The sequence below is a fragment of the Phocoena sinus genome, chromosome 16 (assembly GCF_008692025.1).
Source record: "Phocoena sinus isolate mPhoSin1 chromosome 16, mPhoSin1.pri, whole genome shotgun sequence".
NCBI classification, from domain to species: Eukaryota; Metazoa; Chordata; class Mammalia; order Artiodactyla; family Phocoenidae; genus Phocoena; species Phocoena sinus.
Window position 1 is genome coordinate 52,855,178 of NC_045778.1, and position 17,512 is coordinate 52,872,689.

A 17,512-nucleotide genomic window follows, 5' to 3' on the forward strand; every position below is an offset into this window, starting at 1 on the left:
GGGGAGTGGGGTGGGTGGAGTAGAGGTGGGTACAGCATGTGGACCTTTGGTGGAGATGGAAACCATTGATATCCATTACAGGGACTCGCCCTTCACTTTGAAGGCTGTTTACTTTCAGACATTTTTTCCCTTTGGGCGTATGTTTTGTCTTTCCCTGGTCCCACTTTCTAACCATATACAGCTTTATGTATCTCTTCCTCTGAACTTATGCTATCCCAATATGGTAGCCAGTAGCCACATGTATCTACTCAACACTTGAGATGGGGCCAGTATGAACTGTGCCATAAGTGTAAAATTATTTACACTTTTTACGAAATTATTTTTTACAAAATTATTTCCCAAACTTAGTATAAAATAGCTCAACAATTATCCTGATTATATATTAAAATGATACTATTTTAGATATGTTTGGTTAAATCAAATATAACTAAAATTAATTTCACTTACTCCATTTTACTACCAGAAAAATTTAAATTACATACGTGACTCACGTTATATTTCTGCTGGCCAGTGATGCTGCCAAACCCTCCCGGGTCTTAGTGTACACCCTTCTGTAAGCCTAAAAGTAGACGAAGTTCTAACCAGGACCTCAGCCAGGGCTGGGGATAAAGGGACTATTATCTCATGCTAAGTACATTTCAGACTCTTGGAAATACATTCCAGTTTTTCACATGTTTAGAAAAACAGCCACCAGCACCCCCCGCCCCGCCCCACTGCACTGCCCTCCCGGATCAACAGTAAGCAGGTGATAGTTGCTGATCCAGAAACAGCTTTTCTTCCATATTTGCACACAGAAACACAAGTCGACCCTCTTGGCCTGGAGCTTTTGTTTCATTCTTCCGAGTGAGCAGCCCTTCATGTGTCCTTGCTCTGTGGCCCTGCTGCCTTTCTACCTTCAGTTCACAGCGGTCCCTCAGAAATCTGACCCTGCATCCCTGGGGCTGTTAATCCCTCTGGGTCCACAAAAAACACCTGGTGCTCCTATGAGTTACTAAGCATTCTCTTCCAGCTCTAGGCATGTGCCAAAGCCTTGAAGCCCAAAATAAAATGTCCCCAGGCTAGAGGCCATCGGGAAGTCCTGGCGACGTGGACAGGGCAGAGGACTCCACCTCCACGTGGCCCCGAGCCCCTCTAGAAGCGGCACGAGTCTCTGCTCTCCCAACCTGCGTGCATCTCTCAGAGATGGCGTGCCTCTGCTCGTCACATACCCCAAATCTCTTCTCCTCAGACCTCACCTCTCTGGAGACCCACACTGGCCTCCCAGGGGACACTGGACTGGGAGGGAGGAAACTGGGTTCCAGGACAGGGTCTCCCAGTAATTTATTGATTTTTGAGCAAAATGCTTAACCTCTTTGGATTTCAAGTTCTTTGGAAAACAAGAGGCTTTGGAATGATTTACATAAACATCTTTTTTGGCTCTAAAGTTCTAATGTAGTAATTAGACTGTGCTCATCCTATGAATTGAGAACCAGGGCTGGGCAAGGCTGACCTGGCTTAAGGGGGCCAGCACACCACTCACTGCCCACTGGAGATGGGGTGGAGGACAGATTTGACTGTCACCTCCGGGTGGCTGGAGAGCTCACCTCTGGCAGCGTGGGAGGCGAGGAGCTGCCCGGATGGTAGAGGGAGAGGTGCAGCTCCTGGAAGACCGCAGGCAAACTCTGCCAGAGGAGTTAGAAGACCTGAAAGACTTAGGCTCCTGGCTTTCAGCTCTAGGAAACCTCCACAGGTCCTGCAGAACAATCTGACTCCACTGAGTTTTCCTCTTGCATTTATTAAGAAAAAGATCCCAGCTTACGTATAAAACTAATTACCGCCAGTTAGTTCAACTGCTTACCACCTAGACTGAAGCTCCTTGCAGATGAGTCCACAGACAACACATCGGCGTTGTTGTAACGTGAATCTGATGACAGCACTAAACTTAACACGCTCAGCCTTCTCATAGTCTGTGGCGGGGTATGTTTCTTTCCCAAGACAATCAGACGAGTGATGGCAAATATGTTTCCAAGTATGAAGGAACCAAAAGCTTTCCAAGAGGATGCCTTTGTACTCGAGGTGAGAGAGAATAACGAGAAGCACTGATTTACAGAGTGCAAATTCTAAATGTTCTAAATTCTGGATTTGTATAACCGAAGTAAAAGAATTCTTCCACCTTCTACTTTCTTCTGTCCCCCAACCCCATCTTCCTCTCCTAGGTGGAATGGAGTAAGGAGGATAAAATAAACTACTTTTGTTTCTTTTCCCTGTCAGCAAGTATTTACCGAGTCCCAGCTACTTGCTCTGTGCTAGGTTCATTCATCTCCAGGAAACCTCATTTAATCCTCATAATAACTCAATAAGGCAATCAATATTTACCTCATCTTACAAAACTAAGACCCAACATGTCAGAGTTGGGAATTGAAGCACCAGGATTTGAACCCCATTCTCTCTGACTCCAAGTTCCCTGCCCTCCCAACACACCCTGATCTGCCGGGCTGTGCTCTGCCAGAGGGGAAGACATCAGAATAGCTGAGGGAGGTGCCCAGCAAGAGACCACCTTAAGTCGCCCCGTACTCTGCAGCTGGCATGAGCGTTTCTACTGCAATCCTCCATTTCTCCTAACACCTTTGTAGGGGTGGACACTGCAACTGCAGGTCTTAGTTCCCTGCACCTTAGGTGTTGAGCGCATACCTGCCGATCATTTTTCTAAGAACTGCAGCCAATGTCTCTCCATCCTGTACACGGTTGAACACCCTCTGTATATATTTAGAGGTTTCCCTTCTGAGTGAGTCAAAGGAAAATGTTTCCCCTTATTAGGTGGGTATTTTAACATTTTTAATTTTCTTTTTGTTCTTGTAAGTTGCATCACATGCTTTCCCTTCTACTTCTGATTTCCATGCTCAAAGAGGGCCTATGCCTTTGTTCTTACCTTTCTGGGAACTAACCTAGTTTCCATGCGGTAAGGGATGTTCCCTCTGAGTTCACTGAAGCACACCTTCCTGTCGTCTTTCCCTCTCCCCTCTCCTTTCTCTCCTTTCTGTAGTTTGTTCTTATGCTTCTCAGATGCTTTGAAGACACAGAGCTTTCCTGAATACTTTTATTTAAACGTGATGCCCTCAGATTTTACCGTTTGATTGGCTTTCTCCTCTTTAGGACCCAAACTGACATCACATAGGTTTTGTCACTTTTCTCAGGCCTCAGTGCTGTCATTGTAAAAGTAGAATAGACTGGGGGTTCGTAACCTGGGTGGGGGGGTCTGTGGACTCCTAGGGAGCTCTCAGAATGATTCAGGTGTGAATCTCCTAAAACTTTATGCAAAATTGTATGTGTGCCACCCTCTTTCCCAAACAACTGGCCTAGAGTCCTCAGCTAACCTCATATTCTCAAAGGTTCTGTGATCCAGAAGAAGTTATGAGTCACTGGAGTAGATGATATTTAAAGATTCTTTTAAATTCAGAAATTCTGTGAGGATCTCTCACTCAGTTGTAGGAGCTCTTAACAACAAAGTCTGGATGCCAGTCTGCAAACGAAAGCTCAGAAAATATTTGATGATGCTAATGGTGGAGATCTCCCAGATGATATTCCCCTTCACTTTCTTGACCAATTGTCCTAAACCTTCTTGGCCAAAATTTACATGCAACAAGATCCAAGAACTTGGTTGATAATTCTGAACGCTTGGGCATTTTGGATGTGTTTGTGTGTATGTCTTTGTCCAATTGGTTAAGTTGTCCCTCGAAAAACAAAAGGGAAAGCTTTTGTTTTTCTATTGTGCAAGCCCACAGGTCTATCATAAACCCCCTCCTTAACATTTTGTATTTGTTCTTCTCTCTCCTTGTAACTGAAATTCACAGGATTTTTAGCTGATCATAGAATATCAAAGCTAACAGGAAGTTATCTTTGTCTGAATCTTTTGTTTATGGATTAGGAAGCTGCCAGAGAAAGGAAGTGATTCACCCAAAGACACACAGCAGGCTCACGGCAAAGCGGGAGCTAGAGCCCAGGAATCCTGACCTGCAGTGCAGCACCCTTCCCAACGATCCCGGCTTCCCCTAAACACTCCGTACCTCTCATTCACCCCTTTCTGCTGTTCAGAGAACACCCACGAGCAACCAACCCAATGTCTCATCAGCTTGGGAGTCTACAAAGGAGTGAAAAGTCAAACCCTTTCACAGCTGCAGAGATGGGGGCAGTGGGCTGGGCTGGACAGGCGACTCAGGAGAAGGAAAGCAGCAAAGCAGGGACTAACACAATTAGGGAATGCTGATGAGCAATTAGCAAGGGTCACAGAACTTGAGGAAGATGACCAGACACATTGGGAGAAGGTGCTGACCAGTATCCACATGAGGCACCAATCAGCCCTCCAAGCTCGGCTCCCAGCCCCTTCTATCCACCTGCGGAAGCGTCAGTGAAACCAGGAACTCACGACTCCCCTCCCTCCTTTCACGTTCCTACTCCTGGGGCTTGGCCGGGCTATTTGCTTGCCTTGAAAGCCGCCCTCCTGCTGTTCACCTATCATAAAACTCCCAGTTCTTTAAGCCCCAGATCAAAAGCTGCTTCTCTCTTAAAGTCTTTCCATCTTCCTCTTCCTGCCGCTTATTATTTCTTCCCATCTTGAACTCTCAGACCGAACTGTTTGTGACCCTACTTCCCTGTCTGCGTTACAATTGTGAACATGTCTTATTCCCCCAGTGGAGCTCATACACTCCTTTAGTTGGGGTCAGTCATACTGTATTCTTTCTTTCACTCAAAAAATATTCATTGAGTGCCTTCCGTATCTCAGGGGTTCTGGTCCCTTATGTTCTAATGGTGACAAACAAAGGGACGAATACAATAGAGCTGATAAGTGCCCCTTAGGTCAGGTGCAGGGAGCTGTGAAAGCACAAAGTCCAGCATTTAATCTAGTCTTGCAGGGGGAGGGAAAAGTTGTCAGGAAAGGCTTCCTGGAAGGAGCAACATCTAAGTGGAAAAGTGAAGGACAGGTGGGAATTTCCCAGACATACAAAGCAAGGGAGGCTTTGGAAGGTGAGGCTGGCTTGCTGTCTAAGGGGCCAGATCACATGGGGCCTTCCTAAGCCCATGAAGGAGGAGAGACTTTGCTGAGAGCAAAGGGGAGCCCCTGACGATGTTCACTCCTCTGTGCCTCTTGCAGCACTTAGCACAGTGCCTAGAACATCCTAGATGCTTGAATGGAAGAGGCAATGGTCATAACATTTCCCAGTGTCTTTTCATGCTCTCAGGTTAAATTCCCTCAACTTATGGGTCAGATACTCAACCTAGCTTCCCAACAGTGATAACAAAATTGAACTACTGGTTTAGCACCGCACAGCAAGGACAAGAGTGGCTGGCAGTTCTCCTGATAACGCAAACTGGTCTGGAATGCATTTATTCAAGTAAGTGACACAGCCTGAGATCACTTCTTGTGACTGGATCACCAGAGAATACCTGTCATTCAAGCCCTTCCCATCTTTAGCTCTGTCATCCAAAGAGGCCCTCAAGAGGCAGAAAGCTTCTTTTGCAGGACCTCATTTCCCGGGTTGCCATCCTGCTCCCAGTGCCAGGAGGGGAAGGCAAAGGGGCTTGGGAGGGAGTGTGTGGGCAGGAGCCCTTTTCGCACAACCCCCAGCTCTCAACAGGGAGCAAGACGGGTGCCGTGGAGAAGGGGCTCGTGCTGGGAAAGCAGGAGGAAGGGAGGGGACAGGAAGCGGTGCACTTGGGGTCTGGAAGCCCACCAAGAAAGGCAAATCAGTTTTCAACAAGCCTGGCTCTCTGTGTTGCCAGCCCCCTCCTCTCCTCGTTAGGAAGCGGGAAGCGCGTACCACTAATCTCACCCGAGCGAGCGCCATGCGCACTTCCTGTGCACACTGGGTCCTGGCGTCAGGCCGCAATGACTCACTGCTGACCATAACAAGGCCTCCAGGCCCCAGGCGCTGACTTAGAACATTTACAGAATTGTTCCTGTGTTGAGACATTCACTTCTTTTCAACCAGCCACTTCACCCGCTCTCCCCCAGCGAACTATTCATTCCTTGACTAGACACACCCTTCTTTCCTCAAAGAACACCCCTTCCAGGAGCACCTGCTCCCGGGCCAAGTAAAACCCTCCCCAGGTATTCTCTTTCCTCAGGCCCACACAATCCACTTTAGGGAGCCTTCCCACGTGCCAGGCACCACACCCACCTCATTTAACCCTTACACTGCCCTTCGAGGGAGGGACAGAGTTCCACTCCTACTTTGCATAGGAGAAAACCAGTGGGGAGGCTAAGCCTGATTATTTGTCATTATCCCACACCGTCCTTCCCTGCAGCAATGATGCCCCACTCCCCGCCACAGGCTGGGGCTACAGGTCTGGCCTCACCTGTGCTTTAGGCCGCTGGGCTCCTGCGGCCTCCAAGCACACCTCTACCGCTGTGTCCGTCAGACTCACTGAAACATGAGGCTCCTCAAGGGCAGAGATGAGATAACCCCTGTATCCTGCCCAGAGGCTGGTGTCTACAGGCCTTGAATCAATTACTTGTTGAGTAAATGACACTTTAAAGCGAAACTGGGATTGCAGGTCTGAGGATCAAGCATCGTCTATCGTGGACATTGTGCACAGTAGATAATAAATGATTTGGAGACGTCTTCAAGAATTCTGTCTGGTTCGAAAAACATTCTAGAATGTTCTCAGTTCCAGAAGCAGCTCTCCATCACCCAAAGCGGATAGCTTCCATTTGTAAAGTGCTGACATATTCCGTTCCCAGCCCCTGTGCTTAGCACTTTACATGCATCACTTCGTGGAATCCTCTCAACCAGACTGAGGTAGGTGTCAATCTCCATTTTATGGATGAGGAAACTGAAGCTCAGAGAGGGGAAGTAACTCACTCCCAAGTCACTGGACAGTAGAGGTGAGCAGGCACTCAAACCTGGCTGCTTTAGAGAAGCTACCAGAAAAATCGTTGACTTCTGGGGTAGTAAACAACGTAGCCAAAATTAGAACCGTGATCTAACTGCTAAGTTCATCTCCCCCTGCCCCCAAATTTTCAGCCCTCAAAACATCCTAGGGCCACCCTGGTCCAAACCCCCAATTCCTGATAGCTGACCCGGAGAGAAAATGGGACAGTCACCTAAAAACCTGGCCTGCCATTCAAGGAGCCCAGCACTGGGCCACTCCCCCCAGAACCAAAACGCATTTGCTCTTCAGTGAACAAGTCAGCTCCCACACAAACACGAGACAGGACGAAGACCTGACACGGCTAAGCGCTGGCAGGCAGAGCACCGTGGGTTACGGAAACGAAGCGTGTCGCACACAAAACCAAATCACACGGAGCCACACCAAAGCCTGGTGTTCTCAGCCGTGTTGGGGCAGACCGAGGATCATCCCCCAGCACGACGGGGCCGGGAGGAAGGCCTTCCTTCTCGTGGGCTTTTGCACCAGCCCAGGAGGTACCCAACGTGGGGGTCGCTTCTGAATCACCTTGAGAGGCCAGAATACAGACTGTCCTTTGCCTCCACTGTCCCAGCCCTGACACCTTAATGGACGACCCCTCCGTTCCCACCTGGGTCATATTTTTGTTCCCAAGAAAGCAAACAGCTCTCACAGGCGTCCACGCGGCCAGGGGTGAGCCCACCCTGCTGGCCAAGACACCCGGGCACACACGGGCATGCTGCAGGCCTACCTCGCTTGCGGCAGTCCGAGCGGCCTTCCTCTCGGCCGGCTCGCCACCTCTCTGCAGCTCTGAGGGCTCAGCCTCCCTTCCCGGGAAAGGGCTACCCCGGGGCTTGCGGGGCCGGCTCTCCTCTGGGGTGTGGAGCTCTGTGGGTCTCTGTTCGGTGCTCAGACACCTGACCACGTCTGACGGTCTCAGGCAGCTCTTCTTAGAGATGGCGGGTCCACCCGGGCATCTCTCACCTGCCTCCCTGTCTGCTTTCCTCTCACGTGCTCCACTTCCTTCTCGCCACGGCTGCCGCTCACCCTGGCTGCTAAAGGCGTCGCTAAGCTCCGAGATGACCCTGTCCGAACGCCCAAGCCTCAGCTGGGAGAAGCTATCCTTGAGGACCCCTGGAGGTGGCACGTGGGTACCACCATCTCCGCTGGCGTGGAGGGAGGTCTGGGAACCGGGCGCCAGGGAGCAGGCTTTGTGCGGGGGAGGCAGGGCCAGCGGGGAGACTGCTGAGCGTGGGGTGGCCCAGGCCGACCAGCCCGAACGGGGGAGGCTGAGGGTAAGGGAGGAGCTGGGCCTCGCCCACAAGGCCAGGGGTTCAGGGCTATAGACAGAAGCCTCTGGCAGAGGAGGCAAGGGTGGGGTCAGGGCCAGAGGCCGCCTGCTCGGGACTCCTACGGTCAGCGAGATCCACTCAGAGGTGACAGCGTGCATCTCAGGGGACAGGGCTGGGTGGGCGTGGGGCAGAGATGAGGGGGCTGGCGTGATGAGCTTGCTGTGACCGGGAAACTTCAAAAGAAAAGGAGAGAGAGGAAAACAAAAGAAGCAAAAGGCACAAGTGTCAGCACAGAGAAGAAAAGGGGAAAATAATCACAAGGGCTATATGGAGAGGAGTGAAATGGAGAGGAAGAGCAGGACACTCTGGTGTCCAAAAAGGAAATCATCTGGTTAGGTTGGGAGAGAAACTGGGATGTGGGTGCATGCGTGTGGATGCGCGGGTGTGTGCAGGCGGGGGGAGGATGGAGAAGCACGCGGTATGGAGATGGGAGAAAGTGTCCCATCAGGGCAAGAGCAGACGGTGCCGGCTGGTCTGCGGAATCAGGCTTGTAAAGGGACACACTGGAGGCTCCCCACTTCACCCCACCCAACTGCCTCTGCCAATGCAGCCTTGACCCAGAGCCATGAGGAGAAAAAGGTGGCCTGGTTGAACCACTGTGCTGTACACCCGACACTAACATAACATTGTATGTCAACTAGACTTCAATAAAAAAAAAGTTTAACAAGGCATGCCACTGCTCTGACCCTTCTTGGGCTTTTATTCTCTCTAGGGGGGCTCAGCAGAGAGCCTTCCAGAGAGGAGTATGAGTATCGTAGTCATCTTGTTTTATAGTTGTACTTGGCTACAGTCAAGCGAAAAATCTAGTTGAGTTCCCCATGCTATGATGAAGCAGAATGCCCTGCGCCTGGCTCACACACTCTCCTCGAGAGATCATAGGATCTGGATCTCGCTGTGCAGGAAGCCCTGGGTCAGCCCGTCTCATGCTTCCTGCCAAGAACCATCTCCTGGGGTCAGCAGTGGCAGGTGGGAGAGGAAGAAATGATTAGAAGATGAGAGAAAAGAGGCACCATCCAAGTGTCCCCAGGTCCTGCTCTCATTTCTCTGGCCATACTCCCTGTAACTTACCACTTATGGTCAGTCTATTTCACAAGCAGTCACCCCACTGTGCCTCTCCTGAACCCAAGGTCTGGTTTTTTTTCTTGGTTTTGGGAAAGTGGGGATGGGTTTGGAATAATTTATATTTTAAAACAAGTTTGTTCACAATTAATGTTCAGGCAAGCAAAGATCTTATTATGCCTATAAATCTACTTCTTTTCAGCCCAGTATAGACAGAGACACTGTTAAGTTCCTTTTCCAACCCGGTTCTTGATTGCAAAGAATACTCTGAATCCAGTCTATATGTCTGAGGATGAGCACATGAAATTCTCTCTTTCAATCTTTGTCTTCTACAGGCCAATCTTGACCAGTAAGATGACTAAGAGAACCATACTGGCCATGGTATGTATGGGACAGTGGTGGTATCCAGACAACCAGCTTCACCCAGGAAGGGATGCTCCCAGAACAGGGTTTTGGACCAACTGATAATGGTGCTTATTTCTCTCCCCCTAATCATCTTATCCCCAGAGCAATCACCTTAAGCACTTCCTTTTCCCCAAGATAATATTTCTCGCACCAAGTTCTTGAAAAATGCCATTTGTACGCATGAGAGCAAACCCTGCACTGCTGCAGATGGCTCTTAATCACGGTGTTGCAGAACCACCCCAGAGGGGCTGTGTGCTATGAGCACTGAGGTTTGTCGTGCTGAGTGTGAAAACCAGTGGCGAGAAGCTTAGGTACCTGAGGGCTTGCAGTGGCACTACGACTTGGGGAGGAGGAGAAAGGCAGGTCGATGTAATCCACGGGGTTTTTCACCAACGGCCGTTTGATCACGTCCACATAGGTGATGGGGAAGATGCCTTGCCGGGACGTCCCTGGGATCCTCCCTTCGTACCAGTTCTCGTCCACCTGTCGAAGCAGCGTGATCCTCTCGCCCTGCAAGACACAGAAAGGCAAGGGTCCTTGTCCTAGCAGGCCTTGGCACGTCTGAGGCCCCTGCCTGTACCTTGTGCTCTCCTGCATCATTTAGTACGTTCTTTGTTCAGAAAAACCTTCTTTGCTAGACCTGGATGGAATTAGTTATCACTGGGATGGAGATGTTAACAGCAGTAGAGATACCTGGAGGCTGTTAAGCTTGGTCTTTACATATTTTGGTAAAGGAGAAGGTCAGACTCATTCTCTCAAGCTAACAGGCAAACGTAGTATTTTTGACTCATCTAATGCAAAACAGACAGATATCCAATCTTCTTCTCTAAGGTAAAGGTTTTTGGGGTTCTTTTTCTTCTTTTATGTAATTTTATTTTTCCCTGTATTATTACAGAAAAATTAAAACATAAACCTGAGGCAGAAAATAATCATTACCATAATATTATCACTCGGGGGTAACCACTGTTAATATTTTGGTGTAGATAATTCCATGTGAATTAGACTTGCACATACTTTTTTCTTATGAAAACTGAATCGCACTCTATCCCCCTTTCCAACTTGCTTTTTTATACTCAATAACATACAGCGAACCTCCTTCTTTATCAAGAAACAGAATTCTACATTTTTCCTGGCGGTGCACAGCTTAATGGCCCACTGCAGGATGTTCTATTGTACATACATATAATGGTTTAATTATTGGTCTCCTGATGTAGGGCAATTAGGTTGCTTCCAGTGTTTCTTTTTTCTATAAGCTGGCTCATTTTTTTCCAGGCATAAGCTCACTTCCCTCAATCCTCAGTAAAATTAGTAACTTTAATACCTTCAGCCAGTTGAGAATTTTGGCATGTAAAGACAGCGTCTGAATTCGTGGGAAGGACAGTGTCTCTGCACAGCTTAACTGTGTTCAAAAGAAGCATGAGCGCCTTGAAGGCAATGATAACACTGTCATCTCCTGCTCAGTGAGCCCCAACTAGATGCCACGTGTCACACTGGGGGCTTCACTGAGGCTGTTTCATTAAATCCTCTCACAGCCGCTCTGGAAGAGGGCCATTTATCTTCATTTTACATATGAAAAAATCGCAGCTCTGAACAATTATTTAACTCCCCCAAAGCCACACAGCTGATAACCTATGACCCTTGGCTTCAAAGTTTCTCAAACTTCTCCTGGACTTCCTTTTCTCCACATTAATGTTGTACCACCTAGTTACCAACACAGCACTTCTCACATTACTAGGTCCTCGATAAACACTGAATACGGTTTACAAAAGAGGTAGGTCTGTGAGAATTCATGGACCGTTCATTAGTGAACTCAATGTAGGGTTTGTTTTTTTAATACTTCATGGCAGAAATCCTCCAACTGCCCTCTGTGCAATCCTTGATGGAGCACGGAGCTTGGGGCCACGACAGCCTCACTACACTGGCCACCGCTGCAGTGCCCCATCCCCACGATGACAGCGCCACCCAGCGGGGCCCCCTGGCGTGGGATGAGAGGGCAGCTTACCTTTCTGAAGGACATCTCTACTTGTGTATCACCATTAAAGTTAAACTTGGCGATAGCTTCACCATATTCCAGAACCTGCACTGGTGCCAGCTTTTTGGGCTGAGCCTTCTCAGCAGGAGGAAGAAGCTGAGAAAGGAAAAAAGAGGCGAAGGAGAATGGAAAAGAGAAGAAAGCAGAGAAATGAAAGGAGGAAACAAAACACAAGTTAAATGAATTGTGCTTTGGGCACGACCAGGCTTTTCCTTAGAAAGAGAAAGAGCCAGAGTACCTCAATGTAGGTGCGGGGGAAGATTCCCACCCGGCCGTGGTGCTCTCCTTCATACCAGTTCTGATCGATCTGCTTATAAATGTACACGACGTCTCCCTTCTGCAGAGGAAGCTCCCTGTGGACAGAGGGTCACAGCATCTTATCAGATGTCCCAATGTGTGTAAGATTAAGATGCTCCTTGTTTTAGCAAAAGGAGACTTCGAGTGGGGTCAAAGGGGCCAAGTTACAGAAGAGGCGGCTCCATATGTGGGTGCGACAACCCCACTATTCAGGAAACTGCAGCACATTGGGCATGTTTCCAGTCTTGTGGGATGAAGGTTAACTTTCAAACTGACAAGTGCCCAGACACCTTATTAGTTTGCTGTGGTTTCCCCGATGTATTTTTTGTCACTGCTGTCTTATGCTCAGAATATTTATGCAACACACAGTGATACACCCAGCAGTCTCAGCTGCTGTTCATTAATGAAAAATGCTTCCTTCTAGATACTTTCACTACCCTCTTCTATGTCCTAGAAATGCATGCCTTCATTACCCATGACATTTAAATTCCCCTCAAATTGTTTGTGACATACTGATATCCTTTTATCATTCTATCCGTTTAGCCATCCATCCACCACTCATTTCATTACCCATCCATCATCATGCAGTAGAAACGCTCTGATATTAGGCAGATCTGGGTTCAAAACCCAGTTATACCATTTACCAGCTCTGGTACCTTGGGCAAGATATTTAATCTCTCTGAGATACTTTCTTTATCTGAAAACAGGAGCTAACTCAGAGTTGGAGGAAAATTCAGCAACAAACTACAAATAAAACACCTAGCATGGTGCCTGTTACATAGTTAACACTCAGTAAATGTTAATTCACTTTCTTTTCAACATGGAAAAGGGATCTTGGAAAGAAAAGTGGATTTTCCTTCAAATGTTCTTCCTGCCCCTTTTCAACTTTTCCATATACATCCCTTTGTTTGCCTCAATAATACGTTAACCGCTAACCAGGACTCCATTTTAAAAACTGAGAGAGAAAGATAAATTTTAAGCAACACAAAAACTGTACCTTGAAATTTTCTTGCATTAAAAAAAAAAAATGGGGCTTCCCTGGTGGCACAGTGGTTAAGAATCTGCCTGCCAATGCAGAGGACACAGGTTCGAGCCCTGGTCCAGGAAGATCCCACATGCCATGGAGCAACTAAGCCCGTGCGTCATAACTACTGAGCCTGCGCTCTAGAACCCGCAAGCCACACTATTGAGCCCGAGTGCCACAGCTACTGAAGCCTGCACGCCTAGAGCCCGTGCTCCACAACAAGAGAAGCCACCGCAAGGAGAAGCCCGCGCACTGCAACGACGAGTAGCCCCCACTCGCCGCAACTAGAGAAAGCCCGTGCGCAGCAACAAAGACCCAACGCAGCCAAAAAAAAAAAGAAAAAATGACTAGATCTTTTCCATTTGCCTCAAACCAACAGCATGGAAAGACAGGACTCTGACTGCAATTTGGACGGGGTGTGCCTGCTTCGCAGTGTGCCAGGAAGTCCCACGGTACGTGAGGGATGCTGGCTAAACAAAGGGGTACATCTGGAAAACCTCACACAAAGTCAGCACTGTGCTGGATGAGAGAACAAGGCAGCCTGTGTGGGTCTTGCACTGGTAGGCAGGATTCTAACCCTAAAGAGGCCTGTGAAGGGGATCCGGGGCATTTGTCTCTGGAAGAAAGAAGGTCTTTGGCCAAATTCTTGCCATAGCCCTCCCTGGGGGAGTTCTGAATCCTCCCCTCCATTTACTCCCAACTATGGGCACACAGATGAGCAGAACCCTCAGAATATCCACCCCTGCTGGAGATTTGCGGGCTCCAAACTCTGCCACCCTAAGTGACTCGCAGGTCACTTAGGCACATGGCAAGGTCTGGTTAAAACAAGGTTTGGGAAACAATAATATGGTGTACTTTAGATCCTTTCTGGAGTGTCTCCAGGTACATTAGCACAGTGGAAGCTTGGAGAAAGTCCTGTGGAACAGAAACCTGTTTAACTTGGTTGAAACGAGCGCTCCCACAGAACACTTTTTTGAGTAACATACTATGGAGGAAAACAGAACCCAGTGACTGGAGATGTTTTAAAATATTCAAGTCTATGGATCTTTCGTTTTCTCTTTAAAAAGTATTATTAACTCTTTTTGGGAGGCAACGTGGTACAATGAAAGCACTGGGTCAGGAGGAAGCAGCCCTGTCCCAGCATGAGCAACGTTGGTAAATGGTGATGAGTTCTGTCTATCTTAGCCTTCTCACCTGTTCTATTTGTGAGGATTTTTAAATGAAATCTAGCTAAATGTAATATCACAATACCGTTCAATGATTACATGGAGCTTTCTCAATTCAAAGAAAAAAAGAGGAAAAGGTACTTCTTGATTAAACTAAAAAATAATTTACATAACTATATATATATATATATTTTATAACGAGAGGTCTCTGGTTTAAAAAAAGGAGGGGGACACTTTTGCTACACTATGCAACATATCTTACAAGCATTACCTTGGCTGCCCTGCAAGAGAGGCTTTTTTTTTTTTTTAAGAGAGGCATTTTTATGCCCATTTTACAGATAAGGAAATTTGAGGTGGAGAGGTTGGTGATTTGCCCACGATCAGAGGCAATAAGTGGCACAGTCGGGATTCAAACCCAGGACTTGCTGACTCTAGAGCCCATAATCAACCCAGCACATTATGCCACCACCTCTCATTAGGTGACAAGCTAAAGCACTGGAGTAATTACAAGCAAAGCCAAATGCACCAGATTTGTGCCTAGGTTCTGGAAACAGTAGGCTAGTCACTCATTTTGTGTTGGAGGAAATCGGAACCACAGCTGAGCAGCCTCCACACAGCATTTCCCAGCGTGCAAGGATGGAGGGCTTTCCTTCCCCTTTCATCACCAGGACAGCAGGATGGCTGCTGTTCACTGCTGCCAATGAAAACTCACAGCCCATTTTAATCCATAATTAGATATGAAGTGAGCAAGTTCCTCTAGGAACCCAGTCATTTCTCAAATTTCATTCTACGGAAAATGGAAAGGTTTTCTGGTCATCTAAATTTAGGTAACATTGGCTAAATCAGCTAATTAGGTTTCTTTATTGAAAAACTTCTAGAGAGCCGTTAATACGTCGATAGCAAAGTCTCTCTTCAAGGAGGGGCAGGAGGTACAGACATAGGATGCAGTGGTTCCCAGACTCATTTCTATGATGGAACACTATCTGCGAAGTATTTACAGAGCCAGCACTCTGAGGAACATACTTAGAGAAATGCTGGTCTCCTGTGGGTTCACATAAGCCTTTAATCTCTCGGGATGTTGCAGCAAAACTGGCAAAGTTATCTTCCTAGAGACTGGTTCTGGTTCCTTCCGTAGAGAAAGTCGGATCAAGCCACCACTTAATGAAGCAAACTGAGTCCCCACATAGGAGGCAGCAGAACAGCACAGAGGTGAGAGCCCAGGCTCTGGCACCAGGCTACCTGGATTTGAATCCCGACTCCATCACTGACCAGCTTGGGCAAGTTCCTTAACCTTTGCAGAACCTTGGTTTCCCCATTACTACAAGGGAAATAACAATAGCACCAACCCCACAGGGTTCCAATGAGGGATGAATGAGTTAACATACGTAAAGTACTTTGAATGGTGCTTGCACATAGTACAATCTAAAAACTCCTGTTTCTTATTGTTGTTATTTTCTCCCACTCTTCTCTATGAGTGCACTTCTGTGTTTCAAAGAGGCAGTTAAAATAAATGAATATGACTGGTGGCACTTACTTTAGTGTCTGAGCTTTAAAGTCAAACTTGGCTCTGGCAGGTCTCATCTAAACACAGGAAACAATGACAAGTTAAAATCACAATTTATGTATAATGAAAAGGACACACGTTTACAAGTTTCCGGAAAGCAAAGCAGAAAAATCCACCCTAACCAGTTTACTCTGGTGTCGAAATCTGGGCAGAAATCTACTCGTCTGACCTTAGCAGAGCACTACATGGACGTTCAATCAGCTATGCCTCGCGTGAGGATCTCCCTACGGAGGGGGAGATGTGGGGAAGAGATGGTTAGAAAAGTCCTAAAGTTGAAATGCTGGTCCCCAAGGCTGACACCACTATTTAAAAAACAAACAAACAAACAAACAAAACCCAGCCAGAAGTCCTGAGACATTCCTTATCTACTGTCTTAGTCTTTGGGGGACATGTTCTCTTTACCTGACTTAAATTATGACCTGCAAGTAAATGAACCCTGAGTGACTTCTCACATCACCTCCAACTCCACATATTTCTCCAGGTCTGTGAAATCATTCAAAAAAGCCAGATAAAGCGAGCCCTGAGCTCATGCTCTTCCTTCAAGGCTTCCATTCTTGTTAGGTAGCCCTCTCCTCCTAGACCCCCCAAGCCTGGAAGTCATCCACAGCCCCCATCTCTACTTTCTCATCGAGCCTGTCATTAAGTCACGCCAACCCTCCCTCCGTCCCTTCCACAACCCCACTCAGGTCTGACCTCTATTTCCCACAGGCACAGAGCTTCCTTTGACTTCAGTTCTCTTCACTCTAATCTACTGTCACTCAGGAGCACAAATAACATTCCTCAAATACCTCCATCACATCTCTTCCTTGCTTTGAAGTTGGCCCAGTCTCTCAACTGTGCCTCAGATCAACTCTCAATTCCTGAGGTGGGTTAAGGCCTTTGGGTCATTTCTCCCCACTCATACCTAACTGCCTTTATCTCCTATGACACTTTTCCTGTCCCAGTCAGGCAAATCTACTTGCTGCACCTTGTCTAGACACCCCTTCTCTGTCTGGAATTTCCTCATCTCCAATTCTAACAAAGAGAGCAAAAGGTTCCCTTTTACTTACCATGTTTATTTGTACATCTTTCTTCCCCACCATTAAAAGTGGGGAATTTTTTTTCAAAAAAGAAAGATAGAGGGGAGAAATCATGAGAGCAAGCAGTTTACAGCTGCCAGTATAATGCTGCCCCAGCCATGAGCAGCTCCAGCCTTTTCAACTGCTGTAACTTTCTGGTATAGGGAAACAATGTGATGAAAATTAAATTACATACTTCCTCTTCAATATTAGAAGGCGTGGACAAAGCAGAGGGGAAAAATGGGAGACTATGTGAGGAAAAAAATGGTTTTTAGAAGCTTCATGAAGCTTAGTTTTAGATTCTGATCCCTTAGTGAAATGTCCCATATTTCCAGGTTCCTCAAGCTGGGGTCTTACAGGGATCTTCTTTAAGGCCATGGATTCTCCACAGGAATTTTTTTTACTTTTGCATTTTCATGTGATGTTTCCATCTATCTACCATACATATTAGAAGTCAACTGAATGACGACCTTATAATCAATGTCACAGATTTCAATGCCTGCCTGTGACCAGAGAGCATAATTCAACAGTTGTAAGCAAATAAGAACAAATGTGGAGTTAACGATAAACGACAAGTTCACAAGAGAAGGCCAAATGACCAACGTTTTAAGCACAAAAATTTCAGTGATTCCAATTTAAAAAAGTGGGGGGCGGGGGGGGGGCTGGTTGACAG

General features: G+C 47.3%; 1 protein-coding gene across 48 annotated transcripts in view; it reads right to left on the reverse strand.

Moving 5' to 3' along the window:
- Nucleotides 1-17,512, reverse strand: part of SORBS1 (sorbin and SH3 domain containing 1) — a 242,855-nt gene that overhangs the window by 13,716 nt on the left and 211,627 nt on the right. For 47 of the 48 annotated variants that reach the window (XR_004346124.1, XM_032607709.1, XM_032607716.1 and 44 more), the window contains 4 exons: nucleotides 15,752-15,798; nucleotides 11,969-12,083; nucleotides 11,701-11,826; nucleotides 10,014-10,208 (listed from right to left, as the gene is read on the reverse strand). Coding sequence is in view for 47 of the 48 variants with exons in the window: in XM_032607709.1 (XP_032463600.1) it covers nucleotides 10,014-10,208; nucleotides 11,701-11,826; nucleotides 11,969-12,083; nucleotides 15,752-15,798 (483 nt within the window). In the remaining variant the exon portion in view is untranslated. Of the gene's footprint in view, nucleotides 1-7,633; nucleotides 8,408-10,013; nucleotides 10,209-11,700; nucleotides 11,827-11,968; nucleotides 12,084-15,751; nucleotides 15,799-17,512 lie in introns of all 48 variants that reach the window. The other variant, XM_032607729.1, reaches the window with a different exon arrangement.